This window comes from Phalacrocorax aristotelis, chromosome 1 (genome assembly GCF_949628215.1).
Source record: "Phalacrocorax aristotelis chromosome 1, bGulAri2.1, whole genome shotgun sequence".
In the NCBI taxonomy this organism is placed as follows: Eukaryota; Metazoa; Chordata; class Aves; order Suliformes; family Phalacrocoracidae; genus Phalacrocorax; species Phalacrocorax aristotelis.
This window is the reverse complement of record NC_134276.1, coordinates 178,753,149-178,779,115: the sequence shown is the minus strand read 5'-3', so window position 1 is coordinate 178,779,115 and position 25,967 is coordinate 178,753,149. Positions and strand designations below refer to the sequence as shown.

At 40.9% G+C, this 25,967-nt stretch overlaps 1 protein-coding gene across 1 annotated transcript in view; it reads right to left on the bottom strand.

Moving 5' to 3' along the window:
• Positions 1–25,967, bottom strand: part of PTPRR (protein tyrosine phosphatase receptor type R) — a 154,104-nt gene that overhangs the window by 46,730 nt on the left and 81,407 nt on the right. Inside the window, exons 5-6 of the mRNA XM_075080809.1 lie at positions 18,441–18,551; positions 11,541–11,797 (exon numbers count right to left, since the gene is read on the bottom strand). Coding sequence (XP_074936910.1) covers positions 11,541–11,797; positions 18,441–18,551 — 368 coding nt within the window. The remainder of the gene's footprint in view (positions 1–11,540; positions 11,798–18,440; positions 18,552–25,967) is intronic.

The window sequence follows — 25,967 nt, the reverse complement described above, 5'->3', positions numbered from 1 at the left end:
TTAAATCACTTGATTTAAATTCACTTCTATGAATTGAATGGAGGAGGGAAATATAAGGACTCTGATAAAAGCAGTGTTCTCTAAATGCACACTGCATTATGAAATAAAAAGAAAGAAGTTATATCTGAAAGATAAACCAAACTCCCTCCCAACCCAACCTCCACCCCCTCTATCTCAGTACAAACACTCTCAACAAACAGGGCTTCATACAGCTAATGAGGTAACATGGCTTAGATCACATTGGAGTGATGTAGAAATATGAACATAAATTTGGTGTACTATGTAAGACCAAAGGTTGACCAGTATCCTGTTTTCAACAATGGCCAGTGAGAGGAGGTTTAGGGAAAGAACTCAGGAACAAAGCAAGCAGGAATTACTGATTATTTAGTTAACACTGTTACTTATTTTTAGTATGCCCTCCAGCTTCTGCCAATCTGTAGTTTAGGAACGTCCTGAACCAAAGGTTGCTTCCACATCTTTGTGTCTGGTGTCTTCTTTTCTGTGATATTTCCTGAAGACAGCTTTCTTAGCCTACCTTATGACCTCTGCACTGTCCCAGGACAATGAGCTCTGTAGCTGAGAGCTAGGCAACAGTGAACAGTAGACATGGGGATTAGGGGGGTATTTAGGCCATCTACATTTGGGAAAAACCTTGTGATGAAGCAGAAAACATTTATTTTATTTTAACCTTATCAGTAAATTGCAAATGCATTCTCTGTAGCCAGAAGATTACCTTTGGGATTAATTATAATACCAGCTTTCTGCTTTTCACAATGCCTTCTTCTTTCACAAACCCGTTCAGTATTGTGCTCTGCGGGCCAAATTCTCTTCCCAGATATCTCTATAAATCCACTGAGGAAAAAGAAGCTAAATAGAGTCTAAAGTGAAACAAGACCATGCAAATTGGATTTATTAGCTGTTGTGTACTTTCCTGCTGTTCTCATTGCTTTCCTTCATTTGTTGTAAGGCTACGCTATTACGTCCACTATCAAATCTAGGGAGAGGAACTGAAAGGCTCTGGACTACACAGCAGTCCTCCGGCGGAATTTGCAACAGCTCAGGAAGGATTTGAGACATCTCAAAGACAGGAGATGCGGCTGCCAGGGGGACGGTGGGAAGCGGAAGCACCAGCCCTGGCGGAGGGGCAGGCTCAAGTTCCCTCCTGCCCAGCACCGGCCCCAGCTCTCCCTGGCAGCACAGCTTTCCAGGGAGCTGCTATTGGTCATCCCAAAGCTTCAGGACCGAGTTCCCGAGAGAAACATTTTACTTAACGACATTTTTCTGTGTGGGAATTTTATACAGTACTTCCCCTTCTGATGCCTATCGCATATTTGAGCAGTTATTTGAAGTCGCTGTGTTCTGTTTTGCTCCTGTTATCAAATCACAGTATTAACATAACAGGGATAATTATAGCTACCATAAATTAGTAACAACAATATACACAGTTTGTTAAGCATCAAAAGTATACTCTTTGATAGGGAACATAAGGGAAGTCCCTGTCCCAGAAAGAAATATCACTGTTGCAGCTTCTTACTGGCTCAACCAGTTAGAGAACTGAATGAAGAGTTCAAGAGTCCAGGTATTTTATGAAGATAGGGCACTGATTTGCAGTGTCGTCTTGGATCAGTGACTTAACCAATTAATGTCTCACTTGCCTTACTATGGAAATAATAAAAAAAACCCCTGAAACATGTTGGCCGTACTCAGCAAAGGTTCAAAGTGAAACCAAACTGATGCATCAGCTTGGATGGGACGGTATCAAAGCAGACAACCAACTCCAGCAAGAATCTGGCTGAAATGTCAGTGTCATATGAAACTAGATACTGCCTCTGGGCAGTATTTCTTGGGCTGAGCCATTCTCATAGCACACTCTGGGCATCCTCATCTCTGCCATGATGCCACTGCTTCTCCATTTCCTGAGGCTTGACTGATTGTCTGTATGCATCTACTACCTTGTCTGATGTTTAGATTGTAGGTTTTTTGGATAGAGGATCGTTTCAGTGTTGGGTGTATACGGAGCCTTGCACAGAGGGATCCTGATCTGTGACTGAGGCTCCCAGGTACTACATTAAGAAAAATATCAAAGAGAATTTCCTATATGAGCTGAGAAATAGTCTGACACACAGATTTACATGCAGTATTATTTGAGAAAAGGTGTATTTGCACACAAAAGACATTTCTGCTAGCTAGCAATGTTAAGCTTTCTGTACATACTAGCTCTGACTATGTAAGAGATCTCTGCTGAATTTCCAGAACTGTTTTCTTCTGAAAAGAAGCAGAAACTGTCATAATTTGTAAGTGTTCTCCTAACAATGTGCAGAAAAAAAATGAATTATGATTGCATTCAAATAAGAGATTAATGGCTTGGAATATTAACTGATGGCTACAATTTAAGGTGGATACTTAGTAAGTACTGTCCAGTCCATGGCTTCCTGCAATTCAGAGATATGCTTGGATATTTTATATTGCAGTTTTGCAGGTGATTTGATGTTTTTCTTTTCTTTCTTTTCTTTCTGTAACTGTGTTCTGTGTCAGTTCCTAACATTTTAACTTAAGGGGAACTGAGCTAAATTCAGCTTTAGGTTGCCCTACAGAACAGTTGGCCAGAAGGAATGGCATGATCAGTGAGAAATATATTCCAAAACAAGAGGAAAGGTGAATATTTCTGTTTTAAAATGAGGCATTGGCGTTTTTCAGACATTAATAGGAGCATTCAAGGTGACTTCTATAAAACCCCAAATGTTAAAAATCAACCTTTCTTGTAAATTTCAAAACCCTGCATATCTGATAGGGATGTTCCGTTCCACATCAGTTGTTTATATTACCGAAATCAGTACCCGTGCGTTCTAATCAAGGACTCAGGAGATGCAATGTACCTCATCCTGTTTACAACACAATCTCATAATGAAACGGGTTCTCTTTTCTCTTTCTTCGTCCCTTAGCATGGCATTTCCAACCTGCCGATGCGAACAGGCGATATATTTGGTTGTAAATGTCACAGATGGACACATCCTCCTACAGGCTGAGCCGAGATACGCAGAGTATTTCAAGTTCAGCTAATGCACACCTCCTCACTTTCCCAGGTGTCCCACTCTGCCTGCACATTAGGACAGCTGGTGAAGCAGTCACAGAAACCCTGCCTGGGATGGTTGACCACAGAAACAAAGCAAAGGCAGAGAGGAGCTGAGGAAATCAGTCACTGGAAACCTGCATCGGAGTTTAACCCTCTGACCAAACACGGCTGAAAAACCCAAACTGGCTGCTGGACAAGATGAGGGGATTACTCACACAACTCAAATTACTCATGTGCCCAGGGCAACAACGGCTCATCTGATCCTAGGCCTGAGAATCATTTAAATATTAACATGGATATTCCCCCTTGGTTTCTTATGCTGTGCGTTGCTTTTCAAAAGATCAGCTGGACGAATCACTGCAAAACCACCAAAACTGTCTACCAGATGGCGGCCACTGATTAATTTGTCTTAACTTATGCCAAAAAGGAAGAAAATGCGATGGGTGGAGCAGAAAAGACAAGCACAATCAACATCCGACCAAACAGGGTTTCCTGTCACCTTGGGAACGACACTGATTGGCACCGCGGTTTCCTGTGTACAAGCTAAAACCAGTAGCAACTGGAGTAACAAGAATAAATGCCAGATAAGAGACCTGGGAATACAATAAAATTATTACAAAATTCCTGACTAAACCTCACAAGACAGTAAAGGCAAAACCAAGGGTAGGGATGTGCTGCATGCTGAACTGAGCACTCCCTGGCATCTGAGAGGACTACGAAGCTGCACCAGAAAAATTTCTCCAAAGAAGGGTGGGTTAATTTGCTTGAATTATCCACTCCCAGAAATGAATGCCACATGTTTTGAAGAGCTTCTAGTTCTTTGCAAGAGAAAAAACAGGGACGTGGGACAGTTTAAAGCAGAGATGGGTCTTAGAGCAGAAACGTACCGTCTACCCATGGTATTCTGAAATAATTTGCAAGAGGTGCTAGAGACTTAGGGAAACAGACTGTGGGTTTAAGTTTGGGCAATGGTACATAGTTATTTGCATCTATTTATTTAGATTGTAACTCCCCCAGTTTTGCTTCACGGAGCTCTAACGACATCCAAAACACCCAAACAGCCTGGAGTCAAATAGTTAAACTATGGTTTTTCAAGGGTCTTTGTTAGGCTGGTGCTTGAGTTCACTTCCCCTCCAGAGAAAGGGGACAATTCACATTCCTGCCGTCTTCCTACACTGCAGATAAGCAAAGACGTCTGTAATGGGTTGGACAGAACAGGCGTTTGCGCAACTCAGAGTTCCAGGCTTGCAAAAAGTTTTCAGAGTGACTGTACGCTAACAGACTTGTTATACAAATGCAAGTTGAGGGTAAAGCATTTTCCTCTCTCTAGTCTTGAATCCACATGCTAAAACAGACCCCTCAGGTCCTGAGCAGAAGACCCTCAGAGCTGGATGCCACTTCATGTTCCCTGTTACTTAGACCAGTTTCTCCCACCTTGGTAGCTCAGGTTTTCAGCTCTTGCCCTTACCCTGTCACCCAGTGTGCAGGTGCCAACAGTCATCGCGTGGCCTTCCAGCTAGTTGAGATGGCCCGAGGAGGAGAGAAGACACAATGCTGGGCTGCGGGGAAACCTTGCACTGAAAGAAGCATTACTGAAAGGCACAGCCTGTGAGCAGCTGCCCATGATCATGTCAGCTGCTACACCAGCTGTGCACTTCTTCATGTGCAAGCTACATCTAGAAAAATAAATTAAACAGTGCCAGGAAACAATCCCAGGCACTGAAGCTTGGTAATCGATACTGCTACATTTCAAGCCTTGCAGCCCTGGCTTGGTTTTAGCCTTCGCCAAGAAGAGTGCTCCAAAGCAATTCACTGGCACAGTTTGGGAACCAGCCCATGCACAAACCATTCCCAGTAGGCAGTCTGCATCCAGCCCCTGCTTGTTTGGAGGTAAAGGGAGCTTGGCAGTATGGACACAAACTAATCTGTGCTAGCTGGCCTCAGTGCAATAAGTGTTTCTGGGTGTATTGAATTTATTAGTGCATCTTAGAGGCCAGGTCAGAATATAGCTGAGAGTTTTGCCAAATGAGAGAAACGCATTTTCAGGTCCTTCAGAAAGTGGTGGGTTATTTAGTGATTTCTCACACTCTTCTTAAATGATGTGGACAAATAGTAGCATGTAGGACTTCTACTGTACTTCAGGTTAAGGTTCTCAGCTTTGCTACGTCTCTTCAGGCAAACGTGCCAGCCAGCCAGTCTCAATCCAGTGGCTAGGAGCACGGCTGCAGGAGGTTTATGTGCCGTGTCCAAAGTTCTCTAATGAGTTGGTGGCAGAGACAGACCGGAGCACAGAAATTCCTGCCTCCCACCTCAAAACTCAGTTTACTGGTCCCTGGTGCTCCACAAATTCCTTCTGATAGGATATCACCATAAAATCGTTCTCCAGCTAGTACCTTTGTGTTGGCACATAGCTGTGCTTTGAACAATTACACTGACATTTTCCTGAAAACAATCCCTAGGATTTAAATTAAGAATGCAGAAAGCATATTCAGCTCCACACAATAGGGTAAATTTATCCTCCAAATCTATGCAAAGCTAGTATATTTTAGCCAGGAAATTCAAGGCCCCTTCCTGTAAATATATTAAGTTCCCATGCTTGTGTCATAAACTACAAAACCTGGCATGTTTACAGTAGTCCAACTGCAAGGTGCTACCCTCTGAGCGTTACTTGAAATGATTACTCACAACGGACGGTTTTGTATAAAGATAACAGATCAGCAACACCATAATTGTATTTGCAGCAACTGTGCTCTGTAATCTAAATATCAGAACAGAAGCAGAGAGAATTGTTGGAAATTTTTCTCATGTATTAGAGTGGAGATTTGGTTGAACAGTGACATCCTGAGATGCACTATTCATTTTATTAATGAAGCAAAGAGTACATCAAGCTTTTTTACCCAGGTTCCAACATTTCTTAGGAGGTTTATTTGATATACAGTATTGTTAAGATAATGATTAATTTTAACGGATACTGCTTTCCAAACACCAGGAAAATAGGTATTACTGTTAGTGTTTGTCATCCAAAGCATTTGTCATCCACATGGCAATTGACAGGTCACAGGAATTGTACAGGTGGCCAGAACAATACTTTAATTTGTGTCTATGCAGAATAACTAGTAAAAGAGAGTAGTTATTATTAACATAGGAATTTTCTTCCACCTCCAAACTTGAAGCCCAAACTGTACACGATCTTCTCTGTAAAGGTGTCTCTTAGGAAGGATGCCAAAGGCAGACAGAGAACAACAATTGCTTTCATTATTTGTGTGACTATATGTGAGTACCTCTTACTAATACATTCCTGATTCAAACTTTATCTTTTGGCAGTGAGTTCCACAGACTACTATGGGTTATCTGAATAAATTTTTTTTTTAATTATTTAAAAATAAATGGCCTTTCTTTTCCATCAGAACATCTTTTTTTCTCATAAGGAAGTGGAAAGAGGTGAGCATTTAGCAGCTTTATGATGCACATTATTTTAACTTTTATTTCATTATACTTACAGTGAGCTGTACTCCCTGTATGTCCACTGAATACTTCTTAGAACTGGAGAAAAGAATTCTGCTGTCAATTTACAGGCATCTTCAGGATGGTAAGAGAAATCTCACTGGTTATAGTCTATTAACTGTGACATAGGATTTTTATAGTATTGCTCTGCTTTGTGGAAAAAGTAACACCATGCACAGTTCTCACAATCAGCCTTCAACCCAAGATTCAGTCCTAGCTGTTATGTTTGCAGGGAGTTACACTTGACGCTGATTTAGTTGATTTTCCCCCTACTATTCTCTATTGTGATGCCTACTGATTTTCTCTAGAGGTTGCAGACTTGGTTGCACAGTGTATGTCGAATGATGCCAGAAAGCAGCCCTCTCTCCTCCTGTTTTGCTCACACTGGTGTTGCCTGCCTTCTCTTCCACAGAGTATCTTCTGTTTTCCTGTGTCCCAGCAGTGCTTCCATACCATTGCAGAATTCTTTTATTACACATTTTAAAAAATACTTTATTATTTCAGTTATCTGCCAGGTTTTTGCTCTATTTGCCAAACTTTTTTTTTGTTATATTCTCCGCTCTCTTGTATTTGTCTGCAGAGAAATGAAAATTGGCATGAAGCAGATGTAAAATGTTACTTGGTCGGAATGAGAGTCCTGCACACCTCTAGCATCCTGATATGTGAACATGAGGAGCTCTCCCTTTTAGACAGAATAATTTTCCAATAAATATTGAACAGACTGAGAAAACACAGTGCTGTGATTTTTCCTACTGGTTATCTAGATGTAGTAGCCACAGTTTTAGGTCTTTGTGGCTAGGATGGAATACAGATGCTTGAGAAGACTTTCCAAAGCACTGTGTTTTTTAACACGCACAGTACAAGAGCCATTTTCCACATTTTCTTTTCTTCCATGTACTTTTGCATGCTAGATAGTAACTAATATGAACAAAACAGTATGTCATGTACTATTTAGTTGAAATACTGTTGTCTAGTCACAAAAAATACTGGAACAAAACTCACAGCAGCGGTGACTGGAGGAAAAGTAAAACCAGTTGTAAAACAAGTAAATACTGTGCTGGTGTGGTAACTCATTTATATTTATAACCCTGCCATGCTTGTTTTTTAACAACTCACTGCTTATACCAAGAATTTTCAATGCTTGACATGTCAGAATGAAATTTAAAGTATCACATCCCACTTCACCAGATACTGGTTTTGGCTGGGACCACTCACATTAAGATGAATTTTGGGCCAACCAACAGAATAAAAGGAAGCCTTACTCTGATGAAAGAAAAATTGTATATTATTCATATAAACCTATAAAAGCCTCAGTAGAAAAATAAACACTGATGCAATATTCATGGATATGCTCACGGAAGAGAAAAGGATCATTTACATCCTAAATTTAGGCGTTGGCGCTATGATATTGTGACAGTTCATCACTGAAGACACCCACAGGCGAACATTAGCTCTCCCGCTCCTTCGGTCAGTAACAGCACTGCGTGGGTTCCTGATGGAGAAAGTCTTTGCTGCAAAAGAGCAGCAGTTGTGAAAACACCAGAAGAGAGCATCTTTGAAGCATTCTGTACCAAGTGATCTGGAGGATGCCAGGAGGCTCTGAAGACAGCCCTTCACTTGCCTGCCCCAGCATCTATCATTAATTGTAATGGAAAGGGGTCAGCGACTCTGTTCTAACAGCCCTCTCACCTCCACACCTATCAGTCCACCAGCCACTCTTGGCCACCACGGCTCCATCCCTTCCCTACTGTGCGCTGCACATGGGCACACATCCCTGATCAACATCCAGGAAAATAAGTTGCCTCCTGAGGCTGCTGGGCTAGTTCCCATCCTGACTACGTGACCACCTTCCCTCCTCCAAGAGCTACACCCAAAGAATAAAACATGTGGGCCGCCTTGATGCCAGATCTGGGGCAGGTGCGGGCGCTGGGGGGAGGTGGCAGTGCCGCCCACCCGCTCTAGGTGCCACCCTCCCCGCGCCCGGACTCGCTCAGGACTGCATTCAGCAAGGCACCAAGCACCAGGGTATCTACGTGTCACATAAAAACGGCCTGCGGCATTCTGCATGTTTGATAGTGCAAGTGTTGCAGAATCTGCTGGGGAAGTTGTGTCTTATAGAAATAGCTGAGTAAAAGCAGATATGCAGGAAAAAATGTGCATGGACTTGGCTCTAGTATTCAGAAGAACAATACATTTTAAGAAGCTGGACAAACTCCCAGAAATATTTTGATCTATGGACAGTTGTCCATTAACAACTTGTCTGCCTCTGTACCAGCCAATGCTATTCCTATTAAAAATGGAAAGGTTCAGAGGGCCAGATGCTGATGTGATGCTTTGTGAAAATTCATTTCCACTGTATTTTTGCATTTAGATATAAACCTCAAAGCAGCACCTAGTGTGTGGAGCAGGGAGAGCTCAAGAGGTAGGCATCGTCCAGCTTTTCTGCCCCATCCTTCAGAGATAGTGTCACAAAATTCACATCTAGATGGCTAGGCAAGGCGGCTGGCTCACTCCCTGGTTTGGCCCACGGTCCATTGATTTCTTTCTGAAGAGATACATTTTGTTCTGGATCGTACTAGGGATTTCATTACTATGGATAACATTTAAGGAATAAAACCAGGGAGTCTGGATAGTTAGAAAATACTGCTCTGGAGCCACTGTCAAGACATCTGGCCAAATCTCAATGCTAAGTTTGTCAAGGAACCCCCATATTTACACTAGCCTGCCAAGAGCTTCTTCCCCTGGCAGAAAGCAAAATCAGGGTAGCAAACGTTACTGAATGGGTGCCCCCAAGCTGTTGCTATGAACACGAGGGGACCTCCAGGCTTCATCCCACTCCATACCAACAGAAAAAGGACTGTGAGCAGACTGTTTTGCGCACAGCATGCTGCTTGCACACTGCTTGCAGTGTGCAGACCCACGCTGTAACCGCTCACATGTGCAATGAGGACGGCCCAACGTTGCCTAGTGCAAAGTAGTTGTGGTGCAGAAAGGCAGAGATCGGGTTTTAAGCTTTCCACATACCTGGTCATTAGGTGATGTCTGAGGCAAAACCTGTTGCTGCATTATTACTTTTTGCCTCCAATGTTTCTGTATATCAAAATGTGTGTAAATTTGTTCATAGTACAGGGTACAGTAAATAAATAGGAAAGATATCTAATAGTAGCTGCTTATTTCAGAGGTAGAGAATACAACCTATTCCCTAAAGTTCCCTCCCTCACATCCCCAGACCTTCGTATCACTGAGCTTGAAACAAACTTAAACCACTATTTTTTAGAAGTGGACTTGGGCTGATAAAGCATAACTGTGTTAAACATGACAAAAAGAACAGCAGAATGGGACATTATCACAAGTGCTTTCACTTTCTCACAATGGCCTATTTGTGTTCTTTTACAGCAGAAACTGAAGTGATCGGTTCATTCAACTTCTTTTTCCTTAGGGATAAGCTGAAATGCCTGGTTTATTTGATCAAACATCAAGTTTAGTTTCCTCTTTGTATCTCAGCTTTCCATTTTGACATATCTGGCTCAGAATTTTGCCCTTCCAAAGGATGAAGTTTTGTTTAGGAGTATTAAATGCTGACTTCCTATCTGCGGTGGTAAAATGAAGATCCTAGATCAGCAGTTTTTATTTTCTTTGAGTGATTGAAAAATTTCCTCCCTGGACCTTAAATACAAACTCACTCTACAAATGCCTTCACCCCAATTCCTCTCAGCTATTACATATGCTATGTTACATACTAGGTATAATAAACTAGCTATGTGATCCCCATGCTTGTGTGCTTTATTTTTAGGGTCTTGTGAAATGAAAGCAGCTATCAAAATGTATTTACTTGCTTCATCCATTCCTTATTTTTTTAGGTGCAGTGATATCGCTACATATTTTATGACAGCTCTGCCTTTCAGCATCTTTACTCATGGAAGAATCAATCCCCCTCCCTTAGCTCTGGCTGTGGATCATAAAGCCATTGATAAAATCCTTGTCATTGAAATCCCATGGTCCAAGCTGAATCAGGGTAACTGCTCAACTCTGAGAGTCCTCACAGACAAGGCTCTGCTTCATCTCCTTTTCATTCTGATTTCCTTGTCTATCTGTGTGGCGTCTGTTCTTTCATTTATTGTCTGTGCCAGGGTAGAAGAGTTCAGCTGCATGGCTGCATGCTACGTTTGTTATCCAGAGCACTGATGCTTTATGAAAGCGGCCTGCAGCCATCAGGCAAGAAATTATATATGTTTCTAACAGAGGAGAGACAGATGTCAGTGTGCATTCTCCTGTGGGAAGAATAACTTGTTTTATAAAAAGAGCACTGTCCCAGTTTTTGAAAGGTAGAATGAATGGCAAGGTTTGGTGCCCAAGTATTTCTGAGGAGCTGCACACAGGGTTGGTTTCATTACTAATCACTCCTTTCTGTTTTTTGTAAAGCCTGTAGACCTTGGACTGTATCCTGACCACCATGGAAAGCTGGATTTAAGAAGAAAAATTATCTAAAGGTGATAATGGAAACAATGTATGAGATTGGTAAATGTACCCGGTGGAAGTATTTCTTCTTTCTAAGTTTCCCATGTGCTAGAGACACCCTGACAATGCAAACATCCTTTGCTGACAAATCGTAACCAGCCCTTGTGCCCTCTGCCAGGATCTCCAGGATCAAAACAGGCAAAAATCAATGGAAAATGAAAAATCATTTCTTTGGAGTAATTGTTGGAAAGAGGAAGAAACAAATTAGCAAAAAGAATTCCAGTATGCAGTTAATCTCAGCCCAAACTTCTGGACCTTTGCTCATATGAAAATAAAAGGAAAGGAGAGAATACTCATGAGAGAGATATTAACACACCAAATCCCACTTCTCAGATGTCCATATGACAAAGTCTCCCATTCTTTGACAGAAGAGACACACATGAAATCATGCAGCGTGAGTATAACAAAGCAGACTAAATTCTGAAGGCGCCTGGCACCAGCCTACCTTTCCTGGAGCCCCACAGGTTTCATTCTGAAAGGAGACGGACTGGCACACAGGGGAGGTTTGAGCTCAGGAACACATTGGCCTTGAGGGTCCACTACAACATTGACAACCTTTGGAGCCTGTTCAGGCTGGACCATGCTGTTGGTGGTCTTAGACTGAGATGTCTGCAGGGGAAGGGGCGAGAGGTGGATCTCCTGCTTCTTTTCCTTCTCTTGTCTCAGTGACAACTGGATCTTCTCCTTTAATCTGTACAGAACCTACAGAAATAAAGAGGAAATCCCAGTCTCAATTCCCTGGTAAACAAGGCAAGGAAAGTATCACAAACACTGGATAAGATTGCTGTATGTGGCTTTCATTCCTAGAAGGTAAGTCAGAAGTTGTGTTACATGGTGTTTCCCACAACAAGGTAAATATTTCCATTACATAAACCACAATGTGTACATGTTGGAGGTAGGGATTTTAACAGTTCTCATTATGAGCCAGTAATTGTTTGAAATACCAGCAGCTGTATTATTAAAGGGGCAAATAACATACCATGGAAAATAGTTACAAAAGACACTGTGAATAAGGAAATATTGACAAATAGTGCAATTCTAGAAAAATTTGTAAGAATTTTAACACAAGAGACACAATGGTACAAAATAAAATAGGTACTCATGGTATATCAAGGTATAATTCTTTTTAAAGCAGATTTTCTTAACAGCTCTTACTCATTTTGCATGGAGCTGATGGTTGAACAGAGTAACTTTGCTAGGCCGTTTTTGTAATGGTAGGCTGCTATGACTCTGACATACTCCTCAGGATAAGGATATGCCTCAATATCCTCAGAGAAACATAACCTGTTCTGGCATAAACCTGAAGCAATGCATGGCCTACAAAGCAATTCAGAAAAGTGTGTTTTACAATTACCAAGACGTTGATGTCTGAACATAATGTAACACCAGGATTCTCCGTCCACCTATTGCTTATGAACGTGCATGTCAGATATCTGCAGCAAAACCTTTCAGAAGCTGTACTGATGCTCTTCCACTGAACTCCATACTGACGTTGCTGTGCACCAGCTTGGTGAGGTCTGGTGGGTAGTGCATGCTCCGTAATGTCACTCCAGAGGAACCTGTGTTATGCCTATTTAACGCATCTTATCTCTCGAGGGAAATGCAAAAAATTATTTCTGAGCCATAGTTATGCCATTTTCAAAATGTGCCTTACAACCTATGAACTTTATGAGAATTACTATTGTAAGTACTGTGTGTGGAGGTGGGTGAAAGACATCTACACAGCTTTTTGATGGTGTCTGCAGAAACTCTTATACCTTCTGCTCTGCTTTATCTATTGCTGTAAAGCATTCGAATTGAATCCTGGTTTGCAAAGCCATAAAGGCAAAGTGTAGACCAAAGCATTTTTCTGCTGCAAGCCAGAAGCTCTTTGACAGCTGTTTCCCTACTAGCACGGCATAAAGATCTATCACTCCGTAGCTTTCCAGTGAACACTGAATATATCTAATGGGTTTGTTTTTTCAAGGATTAGCATTAGAGGTTTAGCTGGGAACTGACCTAATGTCGTTAGCAATATACCCATTAAACAAGACTTAGCTACGTAAACCATCTGTTCATTCAGAAGAGTTTAGAATTAAATTGCATGGATAAGATAAGCTGCTCTTTGCCATTATTTTGCAGAAAAAACAGCCCTACAGTGAAACAAATACACAGGTATCGGTAAAGATAAAAATATAAAAAAATAATTGAAATGTTTTAACCCTCTTTTCCTCCAGTGATTGCTTTGGTCCCATTTGTTTCTGGTAACACACAGATAATACAGCTCATACATTCATGGTCATGACACCGTTATCCATACCTTCTTGTCACTGATATATTTTGACACAGTTTCCTTCCTTGGAGACCCAAGGAATTATGTTATTTACTTCCAAAATCCTGGATGACTATTATTTCATATCCGTTTAAATACTCTAGTATTAGACCCTAGGAGAAAAGATAGCCTGCCACCAGCAGAAGTTGAAAAAAAGCTAAAGAACCACATTTGATGTAAGAGCGAACACACTTTCCTCAGAAAGTGTGGTCAGGGCCACCATGTATTTAATGAGTTCCAGGTGAAAGTCAAACAAACAGAAATGGCCAAAAAGACAGTGATCAACCTAGTCACTAAGCTCTGCAAAGGCAGTAACTTAGTTGTACTCATATTTCAAATCAGTTTAAACACATCTGTCAGTATGGGTGGAAACAGATATGAAGCCCCTAAATAGGAAAATAGACATTTACCGATACCCCAGAAGATTCATTGTGAGGATAACCAAAAGGCATGGAGCAACTGAACAACTTGAAGTACTATTTTCTAGGACACACAAGCTGGATCACCTGTAATTTTTTCATATATTAAGCCTATAGTTCAGAGCCACAGTCCAAAAGGAAAATAAGTCGTCTTTCTGTCTCCTCTTTGACTCGGCTTATACAGACGAATGACAGTGCCAACAGCATGACATTCACTCTTTATCTCTCTGTTCAGATTTCTGCAAAGGAAAGCTGTCATGTTATGCCCTAGCTTGGCCTGTACCTCCCACCTACCCATTCAAAAATACCAGTGGAAACTGCTTTTATTCATCTTCAGAGATCAACAGGAAATCCCAATGAGATAACTATGTCTCCAGAATGAAGATCTTGGCAACGGTTATGCAGAGCACTGATATGAAAACTCATCTCCCTAGTGATATTTAGGGCACCCAGGACTCTATTGTAAAATCTCCCAGAAACCATGGAAATTAAGACAGATCACTCTAATTAAAAGCGTTCTCTCTAACAAATGCTTATGAACATGTCTGTGAGGCTGTGTGTGCGCATCTCTGCATGAGCAGAGCTATTGTGCATGTGTACACATGAGAAGAACATCGGCTAACAAAATTTCCCTCAAACCCTGGGGAAGGGACGAAGAAACAAAATGTGACAGATGTTAGTCGTGTTGTTTGATGCATTACTGGGAGGCATTTGGATACCATGGTTTGAATGCATTATAAAAAGTTCTATAGAAGCAGAATAAAAGAATCCAGGCAATCCAGGACTAGTTTATAGACAATCCCCCTAATTTCAAGTTGGCTTAAACACTCTTGCAGTATGATAAAAATACATACTATTATTTTTGATTTAAGTCTTTAAACTGGCAAAAGCTGAAGCTGATAAGCTGATATTAGTTGGTTGTATATACTCTATAATCAAAGTGCTTTCCGAAGTCCTGCACCACTTCATGAATCCTGAAACCTGTAAGTTTTGGAACAAGAGATTGGTCATGTGAAAATGTGATGCTGGAATGCTTTTTTCTGTTATTCGATGTTCTTCTTGTTAAAGAAATCCCAAAATAAAATCATGAAGCTAAAAAAATATTTCTCATTTAAATGATTATCTCCCCAAAACATCAAATAACTGTTCAAAACTCATAAAACACTGGAGACAGTAGTAAAAATTTAGATCCTCACAATTTGTTGGCAAGGCAAAGTTCATGGAATCACAGATTCATAGAATAGTTTGGGTTGAAAGGGACCTTTAAAGATCACTAAGTCCAACCCCACTGCTGTAAGCAGGGACATCTTCCACAGGTCAGGTTGCTCAAAGTTCATGTTTTTCATCATTTTAAATGAAAAAAGTCCTAGCTTTTTTTTTTTTTTTTGTGGGAAAAAAAAAAAAGCATTTAGAAAATCCTCTTATCATAACTAGCTACAAATATTTCTTAATCTGAAGGTGATACTTCCAGACTACTGAACAGGTAGCTATACGTACATATATTTAAAAAAAAAAAAAAAGGATATACAAACATACTGGTTTATTAAAATAGGCAAAATAAGTATGAAATATGATGGCAAATAATTTAACCCACTGACAAATATTGTGTTACTTAGTAAATTTGGTGATGGCTCAGTTATTTATCAATGTAAAATAAAAAAATGCAGAGACCGGTTCTACACGTAGGAGTGCTAAAAATATTCATACTTAGCATTTGCCTCGCAAACTTTATAAATTATGTATGGTGTTCCCAGTGGAAGTGAGCTCATGGTCAGCCCATGACAAGGACAGCAATGAGCTTTGTGTTAGCTTCCATATATGGTGAATCTCTCCTGGGATGCAGGAGGTTCTTATACCATGACAACAAGGACTAGCTGAGTAAATACATGAAACAACCTCAGAGGTACAATTTACAAGACCGGATTTAGTTCATGTGCTGCTGTATTGCACTGTTTAGCAATACTCTGCACTGTAGATTTTTATGTATAGGGGCCAGATATTTGTTAAATTCCAGCTAAGCATTAAGAAGCCTAAAAGCTGTTAATGCACAGTGTGGTCTCAGTGCAGGGAAGCATCATAATTTCTAAAACCCAGCTAAGAGACAAGGCTGCACATTCTACAGTTTCTGCAGAAATTACACAGAACACAGAAATAACACTGACAATTCAGCTGCCTTACACTGAGTACTGTTCATCGTCATAATCATCACTTAAAATACTTCCTACTCCACACTTTAAATGACACTTCCAAGTCGTCTACAGATGCAGGCTAAGCTTTCTGCTTTTGGACCCTCTAAACTACAAATAACCACCTATGGACAAACAGGTGCCCATCCTGTAACTTTGAAAAAGAGGACACATTTTGGTGGTCTCATATGGTCACTACAGCCAAAGCTACTTAGGATGAGCCCTAATGCTTTATGCTAAAGCTGAATGGTCTGATAGACTTCAATGGTTGAATTTGAAAGACTGAATTCCTAGTTTTCAAAAATCTGCCACTCTGACGCATGTAAAGTGGGATGAAAAATAATGTGAGCTGTTTGTTAGCTTTATAGATTGCACATACTCCATGTATCAGCAGGTCCTGGCAAAATCTGAGACAGCGTCCATTTACACAGTCTAAACAGTAGCACATGTAGAGATACAGGTCAGACCTGGGAGGGGACAGAAAGGGGAATGCCTGCAGAAAAGACTGCAACATCATAGTAAATCCATCTGGAAGGGAGTTCAAAGAGTCTACAAGTACTTACCTCTGCCCTAACTCCAGATCAGCTACACCCAAACTATTCCTGACAGATACTTCCCTAAAACCTTGCTGGGTGAAAACTCCTGAGCTTCCCCAAGCAATGCACTCCAGGGTCCAGTGACCCCTGTGATAACAAAGTTCTTTCAAATGAGTCAGCCAAATCACCCTTTCAAACAATTTGCTCCTTTTCCAGTCCCCAGTGGAGAAAGTATTATCTTCTTCCTTGCCACAGCCTTCAAAATCTTTCCACATTTGAGAACTACTGTGTTTCTCCTTGCTTTTCTTTTCTCTGTCATAATGAAACCAAATTATTTCATGTCTTCTGTATCTCTGATCGCTCTTGTATCTCCTCCCTACTATAACTGCCTGTCGTTTTTCACAAGTGTGGTACCCGAAAGAGACCACAGAGAGAGGGTAAGACACAATGCTATAACTAAATTATTACCAGAGCCAAGTTGAATGCAGATATTAGAGATTATCTCCTCACTTACATCCCAGGGAAAGAAGTGTATTGATGTTAGGCCTTTACTTCAGTGTGTGCAGTGTGGTACTGCTGGAACCTTTCCTTCAGAGCTGTTGCTTTGCCATCTATTTCCAACATTGTGTTGATGTACATGATTAGAGCTCTTGTCCCTGCCGACCAGCATTCTTGTTACTTCCCATCTTTTTTCCTGCACCTTAAGAATATTTTAAGTTCTGATACTGTCCTCCACAATGCTTACAATTCCCATTACCGTCTATGGATTCCAAGTAATTAATGAAAGTATTGTGTAGTACCAGGACAAGGACAGACAGTATTTTCTATAACCTTCCAGTTAAACAGTCAATAATGACCAAACTATCTGCTTCTTCAAAGAAAAGGTTTGAGTAGAAGTTAGTATTTCTAGAGTTATTGTCCTATCTTTTAGTGAAATGGCATGGAGAAATGGAGATGACTAGGAAGTAGAAATTATATAAAGCAACAATTTTTGTGAGAAAAAAAAGTGCTTTTCAAATCTTAGGGAGACTTTACAAGCTTAAATAAGATTTTGCTATAAATATGATAGTTTGTTAATATCTTCAGTTGAAACATTCTTTTCGTCTTAAGGTTTTAAGTGAGAAATCCATCTAGGTTAAAGAAAATTAAACGTGTTTGAAAGCAAAATATCTCAAAAGACTCCAAGATACTCTGTGTTCATAATTGCTGAAAATTGTTATAGAATCCAGTAAACCCTTATATTTATGCACCACAGAAGAAATATACAATTCAGAAAAGGAAATCATGTGAAATACAACATTGGAAAAAACGTAAAAATTACCCTGTGAAGGTCAGTGGTGTAGTGTTGTTCATCTTCTATGTGACCCTTGCACGTCTCATATTCAGAGTATTAGAAGTATGTCTAATGCCCAGAAACTTGGCCACTGAATTCATACAATGTTAATGGCAAAGCTGTTCAAAAATATGATCACTCCTTCATGTACTTGCCAGTCATTTCAGTTTAAAAATTGTATATTTGATACACGAATACCAACACACTCTCTAACAACTGCGCATTAACGCAACTTCAGGGATCCTGGGACCTTAGTGAGAAGATTGAGAAGTCATCACTCATGTCACTACACAGTTACTCTGCAGATTTAAGAGCCCATTATTTATTTCTTCAGCTTCCTTCCAGTTACATTCTTCAGTTGGACTCAAAATATATCAAGAAATGTGGTTCTTCAAATTTTGGCTTCACAGCATTATGAGTGTGCCCAACTCTTACCTTATAGCTGAGTTTTTAATAGCTTTGAGAAAACACCTCTCATGTAAAGAATGTGTGACTCTATCCTTCAGACTGAGAAAAGCATGAAGTAAAGAACAGCAAAAAAAGGTAAAAAGGAAACTTACCATTAAACAAGTTACTAGAATGACAAAGATGCTGAGAAATATGACAACCGCATAAAATCCTTCTTTGCTCCAGATTTTGTCTGCTTCACGCTGGCCTTGCAAAACATTTTTCTTTTTTAAGCAATAAAACAGAAAGAGGAAGAGAAAAAAAGTTACACAGTAGTGTGCGCAGATTAAATAGCTCTCGTCAGGCATTAATCACCCTCCTCAGCTTTGTCATGGTTCACATTCCATAGTATATGGCACTCACTTTGAACGCTGCTACTTGCACACCCACTTCAGCTACGCACCCCGCCTGCACTCTGTGTGTCCATGGGCGTGCATGCGACCCAGGGATCCTAACACTACGTGAAATGATCTAAGACCTCCTCTGTGGCTGCTGAGATAATCCTCCACCAGGAATCATGGGCTGGTTGAAGGTAAACAAACAAGACCTGCAGTCTTTCTTTGGAAACTACCTGGCTCATCAGGCAAAAGGGCAGCGTTCCCGCGTGGGCTGCGGAAACCACTCGCCCTACCTCTTTCTCCCTGCTGCTTATCTCCAGCCCCAGCACCCACGTGCCAGACTCGGGACTGTTTACACTTGACACAGGAGCGACGAGCAGGTGACTTGCTGGATTGCCTTCGCGAGCTGGGAAGCCCTGACACAGTCACCTGTAGAGTACACACACACATACATGTGCATACGTAAAAAATTCTGATTATGTTGAAAGTAATCTCATTATCTGTCTATCTATAATTCTGATTATACTTAAAGTAATCTCATTATCTTTGGGTTCCTGATGATAGTACATTTCTAAAACAGCTGTGCACACTAAATTTTCCAGAACTCCTGGGGAACTTCTGTGGATTACGAAATAATACTAATTGTAAAAGCATTTATTTTTGGCTTTATTGCAGTGCGGGGACTTGGTTGGGCTATTAAATTACCAGAAATTCACTATGTTTCCAAACAGAGATTTGGTTGTAGAAAGAGGTTACAAGTACCCTCAGTCTAACTGCAATATATTATTTGGAACAAAGTATGTCTTGTGTTTCTGCAACCGCAGTTCAGTAGACATTGCTCTCCCAATTTTCAGCTACTTGCTTTTCTTTTCTTAATTGTTTTCAGCACAGTTCTCAGACGGAGTAAAATTGACCTTCTTATATTCTGGTTTCCGCTGTAAATGTTCACGGTCTTGGTGTTTTCCTTTTGCTGAAATTCCCTAATGGCTTTAATTAAACTTCTCGTTTAACTAGTGTGCTGTCTTCCCACCTCAAGGTGGCCTTTTTTCCTCTCTGGGGACATTGTGTAGGAGGACTGGGAATTTTCTGCAGAGGAAAGAGTTCCTCTGTTCAAAGGTGAGTGGCTGCTCACTGGGCCTGTGTAACTGCAGGGACCCTCTAGCACTTTACATGGGTACTTTATACTCCAAAATCTGCTTAGCCACTGATTAACCTGCTCTTTTGAACAGTTAATATATCAAGGATAAACTCCTTGTGTCCATCAGTCTCCCAAACACAGAAAGTCCTGATGAAGTTGAATTCAGGTGGAAAGGCTTGCTGAGGAGGAGGAGATCACGGTCTGGGGAAGAGAGGACAAGCTGGCAAAAATCTGCTGCATGCTGGATCCCACTATGGTTTTCATAGTCCTTTCAGCGCAGGTTTGTGCACTGCTTGCTTTGAAAAGGGCCAGGACAATGCAGATTCAAGACAATTCACAGATCATAGTGCCACAAAATGCAAACACTTAGAGAAGTATTTGGTAGCATGGTTAATTTACAGAGGCTTGCTTGCTAAAAAAAATGCGTGTGTATAATCAGGAGTTGACTGCTTTAGAACTGAAAGCATAATAAAGAACAGTTTTCTTTGTAAGTCATAGTCCTAGGGACCAGAATGGAAATCCTTTACCCCCTTCTGCTAAACCACAGAAACAGACCTTGTAAAATTAGTGTATTTGTGTGTGTGTGTAATCACGCAGTGATTCATGATCTGGGCTTAAAAGCATTGTACGTATTGACAGTTTAACAAGGTTTTTAAGTGTCAGGCTTGTGTCTAGTAAGAACTTAAAAACCAGGGCTTTCAAAGATAAGCTGGAAATCTTGCCAAATATTTCTGCAAAAACTGTTCCTAGACATATTCAAACAGCGTTGCCACTCTTAACCGGGTGCAGCTTTCTGTGCAATCTGCTACCTCAGCACAGCAAGGTTATTCTGCTGTGCTCATGGCACAGGACTGGGGTCCCAATACTGGCTCAGAGCCCAAAACTGCAACTGCTCCACACTCCGGACTGCTTCTGTTGAGCTCCATAGAAATCCCACAGTGACAGCTGCAGCTATAAACTGTAAACTAAGTGCTTGACCCTGGGTAGATTACCTGATGGCTTCCCAGTGTTTCAGATCTCTCAGAAGGAAACCTAGATAAAAAGCAGGAGTTGAAGGAGAATTGGCCGTGCTGACCTTTTGTAAATGAGTAAATGGGGGGTTTTGTACCTCTTCACTGAAAGGACAAATACACTAAAAAGTAAATGGAGAGCTAACAGGAATTTTTGACTCAATGGGTGAGAGACTTTAATTAACTCCAATTAATTAGTGTCACAAAACTTTTAAAATATTTTATAATAGACTTTGTACACATAACTGAGTCTAAAGGAATTAATCTTTATATTGTCTGTCTAATGGTACATGTGTTCAGGACACATTTTTCCCCAATTTGTCATTCTAAAAATAAAGTTCAAATAATATTAGTAAATGCTGTAAAAAGGGTAAAAAACCATATGCCACAACTTGAACATGTCTCTCACGCCGTTTTGAAACACGGAAGTAGTACCTTCACCTAACCAAGGAAATCTCTGCCCCGGATCTAACCGAGCAGTATGCAGGACAGCAGAATCATTGCTTAAGCTGCTCCCTAATGATAGAAGAGGCTGTGACCTACAGTAACTGAGTCATTTTATGCCCACAAAAGGAACTGCTTTCTGAAACATCAGTGCTTCTCATTCAGAACTTTGTTCCTTGGTCTGGAAGAACTGATAAGAGGGACGGCGACTGCCACGCTCACTACAAATTGTTGACGCCCAGGAAACATACGATCACAGGACGGCCAAATGCTGTGGAAAAAGCAAAAAAGAGAGGACTTGTGTCCACGACCACATGCAATGAGCCTCCCACATGGAGATGTACTGTGTCTCAGCTGACTCATGTTACTCCACAGTTCTCTCACTCCATTGTGAGCCCTCTTCTTCCTGAGTATCCACTAAGATTTTTGGATAGTTTTGGAGGAGTGGAAATGTACTGCTGCCATCAGAGGGCAGGAAGATAAATTCAGGCTGAGCTGCAAAAAACCACAGCTGATAAAGGCAGGGGAATACCAGAGCACGTGGGCCAGCAGGGGAGTTCCAGTAGTTCAGCCACCATCAGGTCCCAGAGCAAACCTGACTACAGGGAGGAAGGCTTATCATCATGTACCTCATCAAAAGTATTATCCCCTAGTGTTTGACTCCATTCCCTGAGGAGTCTCCACAATCAGGTGAGTCATTGAGGTAGAATTAACCAGGTTAATTTAAACAGTTAAATTCAACATAATTCAAGGTAGGGAAAAATTAATGTATTCTAAACAATCCCACGTTATCACTAAACTTACTGAAGAGTGCTTGCACAGATATCTGCTCTGCTCTGAACTGGAACCAATGTGTTTAGAAAAACAATTTTTTAATAAACTTTGTTTGGTTTTGTTTTTTTTTAAGACATTAAAAAGCTGCTCTGGCCTTTCTGCTCCTATTATGGAAATTTAGTGGATTATTTCTACAAACAAATAATATGAGCAGCCAGCCTTTGATAATAACAAGAGAGACATTGACCTGAGGTACTTATTGTAAAATCTGTGACTGAAAGATCCTGCCAAGGTATCAGGAGCTGCCAGGAAAGGTAAGTCTTCACTGGAAAATAGGTGAATTTGCAGATTGGGTCAGTTAACCCCAATTAGTTCCTTGGGCTGAAACGCTAATGAAAGCATGGCAAGCTGTAGTTCTGAGCTCAGAGGAAAGCTTACAGTGAGATGGGAATTGAACTTAAGAATAAAAAGGGTTCACTGAAGTTCAGACTGAGTTGCTTTTCTTTTTCTGCTATTTTACCTATGTTAGCTAAGGCGGGTTAGGAAGGTCTCCTAGAAAATCACTTCCAGCCCCAGTGAAAACATACAGGAACATGGGTGACCTCTCAGACTCCCAGGACACTGGATAATGGCCATTTAGCATCTCCCATGACAAAGCCTCCCCAAAGACACTGCCTTACATGCATGTGCAATAAAGTGTTGTGATTTCATGTCAAAGCTGGCAGGCCTGCAGGGCTCCTGTCCCTGCTGCGGTGCCCTGCTTGCACCCATGCGGGTGTAACACTACATCTGCCTTGCGTGATCACAGGAGCACATCCTCGTGCTCTGCTTTGTTCCTTGGTGCCTCTGTCAGTCTAGGCTGTTGTAATTTCTAAGCTATTAATTTTGATCACTTGTCCTTATAATGACTTACGGTTTCTGTATGCTTTAAGTGCATGATTGGTCCCTTTGATTTCTTCTCTAAGAAGTTAATTTCACACACTTCAAAGGCAATGCACAGAAGCCTTGTGCAAGGAGGCTGTACTCATACATTTTGGGATTGCATAACATTGGCATGAACTCTGGAAAATTCTCCTTTAGTGCCGCATCTCCTAGCTGGCAGTCAGCTTATCTCTCAAAAGACAGTAAACCTTATTTTACCCACTGCAACCAGTTATTCTTGTCATTCAAAACCATTTCAAGTTCTCTTCTACTCTACTGAGCTCTGAAATCCAATAGTATTTTCTATTTTCCCCGAGTACAAGTTAAAGACATTAGGAAGTCAGGATTCCCACACCATAATAACGTGGACTGCCTGAGTCATTGAATTTAGTCCCACCAGCAAGCAACAGTTTGGTAATTTGTTCTGGGGAAGTCTGCTCCTGGCCCTGCTACACACCATGGAGCAGAACAGAGTCCTAAATCCCACTTCAAACAAAAACTTTAGAACATAATAAAAGAGCAAATGCTACAACTCCAATAGGCTGTTGGAAGAGAAAGGGTATATGGAAGGTATTGCCATTTCCCTGGATCCCTGAAAGGGCAATGGCTCTATCAAATTAAATTTTCACATTCCCACAGGTACACAATCCATTCTACACCAGGCAGCAGAGGACTCCAGTGGTTTCTACAGCAAAGGCATCTAGGGAATCTGCTTTTTCAGACACTGCAGAATAAGAAACTAGGATATGAATTTTGAGACAGGCAATTTAATTGAAAATATATCAATCAGTGATAAATGCATGAGCAGATGTGAACTGGCAAGCTATTCCTGGAATGCATGGAAATGTAGTTCCAATCACCTACATCCACTGAGACTGCTGCTGTTTATGGTATCGCATGGGCTGGGACTTTAACCTGAGAGCGTCAGTTTTCCACTTGGGTTTTCCTACATAATCTTGGTAAAGCTTCTTAGGGCAGGGTAACCTCCACCACCATTAACCCTCTACATCTGGGGGTCTAGCTGAAGCTAAGCTCTGTTAGAAAGTCAGCCAAGCAATATCAGGAGAAGTATCAGAGATGGGATGAACTGTCTGCTGGAGGTAATTCTGTCTTTCTGTTTAATGTAGACAGCTGGCAAACTTTCAAGCCTTAGGCAGCTAACACTGAAATAGGCAGCTAAAAAAGGAGGCAAATTCCAGCCCTAACACCTCTGTGTCAGCCACCCAGCTAGAAAGATGAGGATAATGCTTCCTTTCTGCACAGATACGCTGTGAGTGCACATACAATATTGTTTGTGAAGCAGTCAGACTTTTTGGTGGAAGAGTGTACAATTTATTAGCTCATGAATTAATTAGGATTGATAGTTCAGGAATAACCACATAAAATCGGTAAAATAATCTGTCAAAGCTATGTAAAGCTTTGTATGACTGTATCTTCCTTCAAAGGTTTGCCTGTGTTGATTTTGCTTGCTGTTATTTGGTTTGGCACTATTTCTTCTTAAAGCAAGATGGGAGAAGAGTAAATAACTGGTTAGTGGTTGAGCAAGTAAAGATTATATGTTGTCTTTCAGCTGCTGTTTTCCGTGAAGTCTTACACAGGTAAACAATTTATCAAGATCCAAAAGGAACACCTATTAGTGTAAAGGATCAGGGCCTTAGCTGTATAATCTGCTAGCAACTGAAATATTAAAATAATCTCCTGTTTTGCCAATAGTATTAGAAGGAGTTAGAGTCTGCACAACTTCCGTTTTAATAATCCTTTTCTAAATTATTCCATCTGGTTGCCTACATTTTTTCCAGAGAGCAAATTCAAATATCTGAGCACTCCAGATTATTGAAATGTATCTAACACAGATGAGATGTTGAGTTCAGCACTGTGTTTTTTTCCAGCATCTCTTCATAGCTTGATGTCATTCCCCCATTCATCTATTATTCATATATATTCTTGTCCCACATCTATCTGAAGTGCTATTTGTAACTGAAGTACTTGGAACAGATAATTGCATCTACCACAACTGTCAGTCTGATATGCTTCAGTAACAAAGGAAGTTCTGACCTAAAGGAAGCATAGCCCAGGTTGCTGATGGGTGATATAAATACCTGATTTGATGTTTGGACAGCACTGCTTGGCTTTGTTTTGTATTAGAGCAGCTAAAACCTGAGAATCCTCTCATTTTCATAGTGGCAAGCTGCTGTAGTAGAGCATGTAAAATTGCATTAAATTGGCCTTGCTTTTATATTTAATTTTTTTGTAACAAAGACATCTTCGAGATCCTTAAACAGAGTTAGAATACTTCAAATGAGCAAAAGTACTTCTAATCAGTAGAAATACAGGTGAACATAACAGCCTGTACTAACTCAGCAATAGCTCAAACACAGGTTTGGATGTAAAAAAACCAGAAACTCTTTACCCATAGGTAGAAACACAGCCCATCAGAACCTCTCCTCTTTTTCCACTTTTTGGGCCATACACAACTCCTCTGTCAAAATGGGAGCTTCCATGGAAAATGCTGATTCTTGATAACATGTTTGAAGTTATTTGGACTTCACACTGAATTCTGAGGGTCTTTATATGTAGGTATACTCAGCACTGGTGAGGCCACACCTCGACTCCTGTGTTCAGTTTTGGGCCCCTCAGTAGAAGAAGGACATTGAGGTGCTGGAGTGTGTCCAGAGAAGGGCAACGAAGCTGGTGAAGGGTCCGGAGAGCAGGTCTTATGAGGAGTGGATGAGGGAACTGGGGTTGTTTAGCCTGGAGAAGAGGAGGCTGAGGGGAGACCTTCTCGCTCTCTGCAACTACCTGAAAGGAGGTTGTAGTGAGGTGGGGGTTGGTCTCTTCTCCCAGGTCACTAGTGATAGAATGAGATGAAACAGCTTCCAGCTGCATCAGGGGAGGTTTATATTGGATATTAGGAAAAATTTCTTCACTGCAAGAGTGGTCAGGCATTGGAACAGGCTGCCCAGAGAGGTGGTAGAGTCACCATCCCTGGAGGTATTTAAAAGATGTGTAGACGTG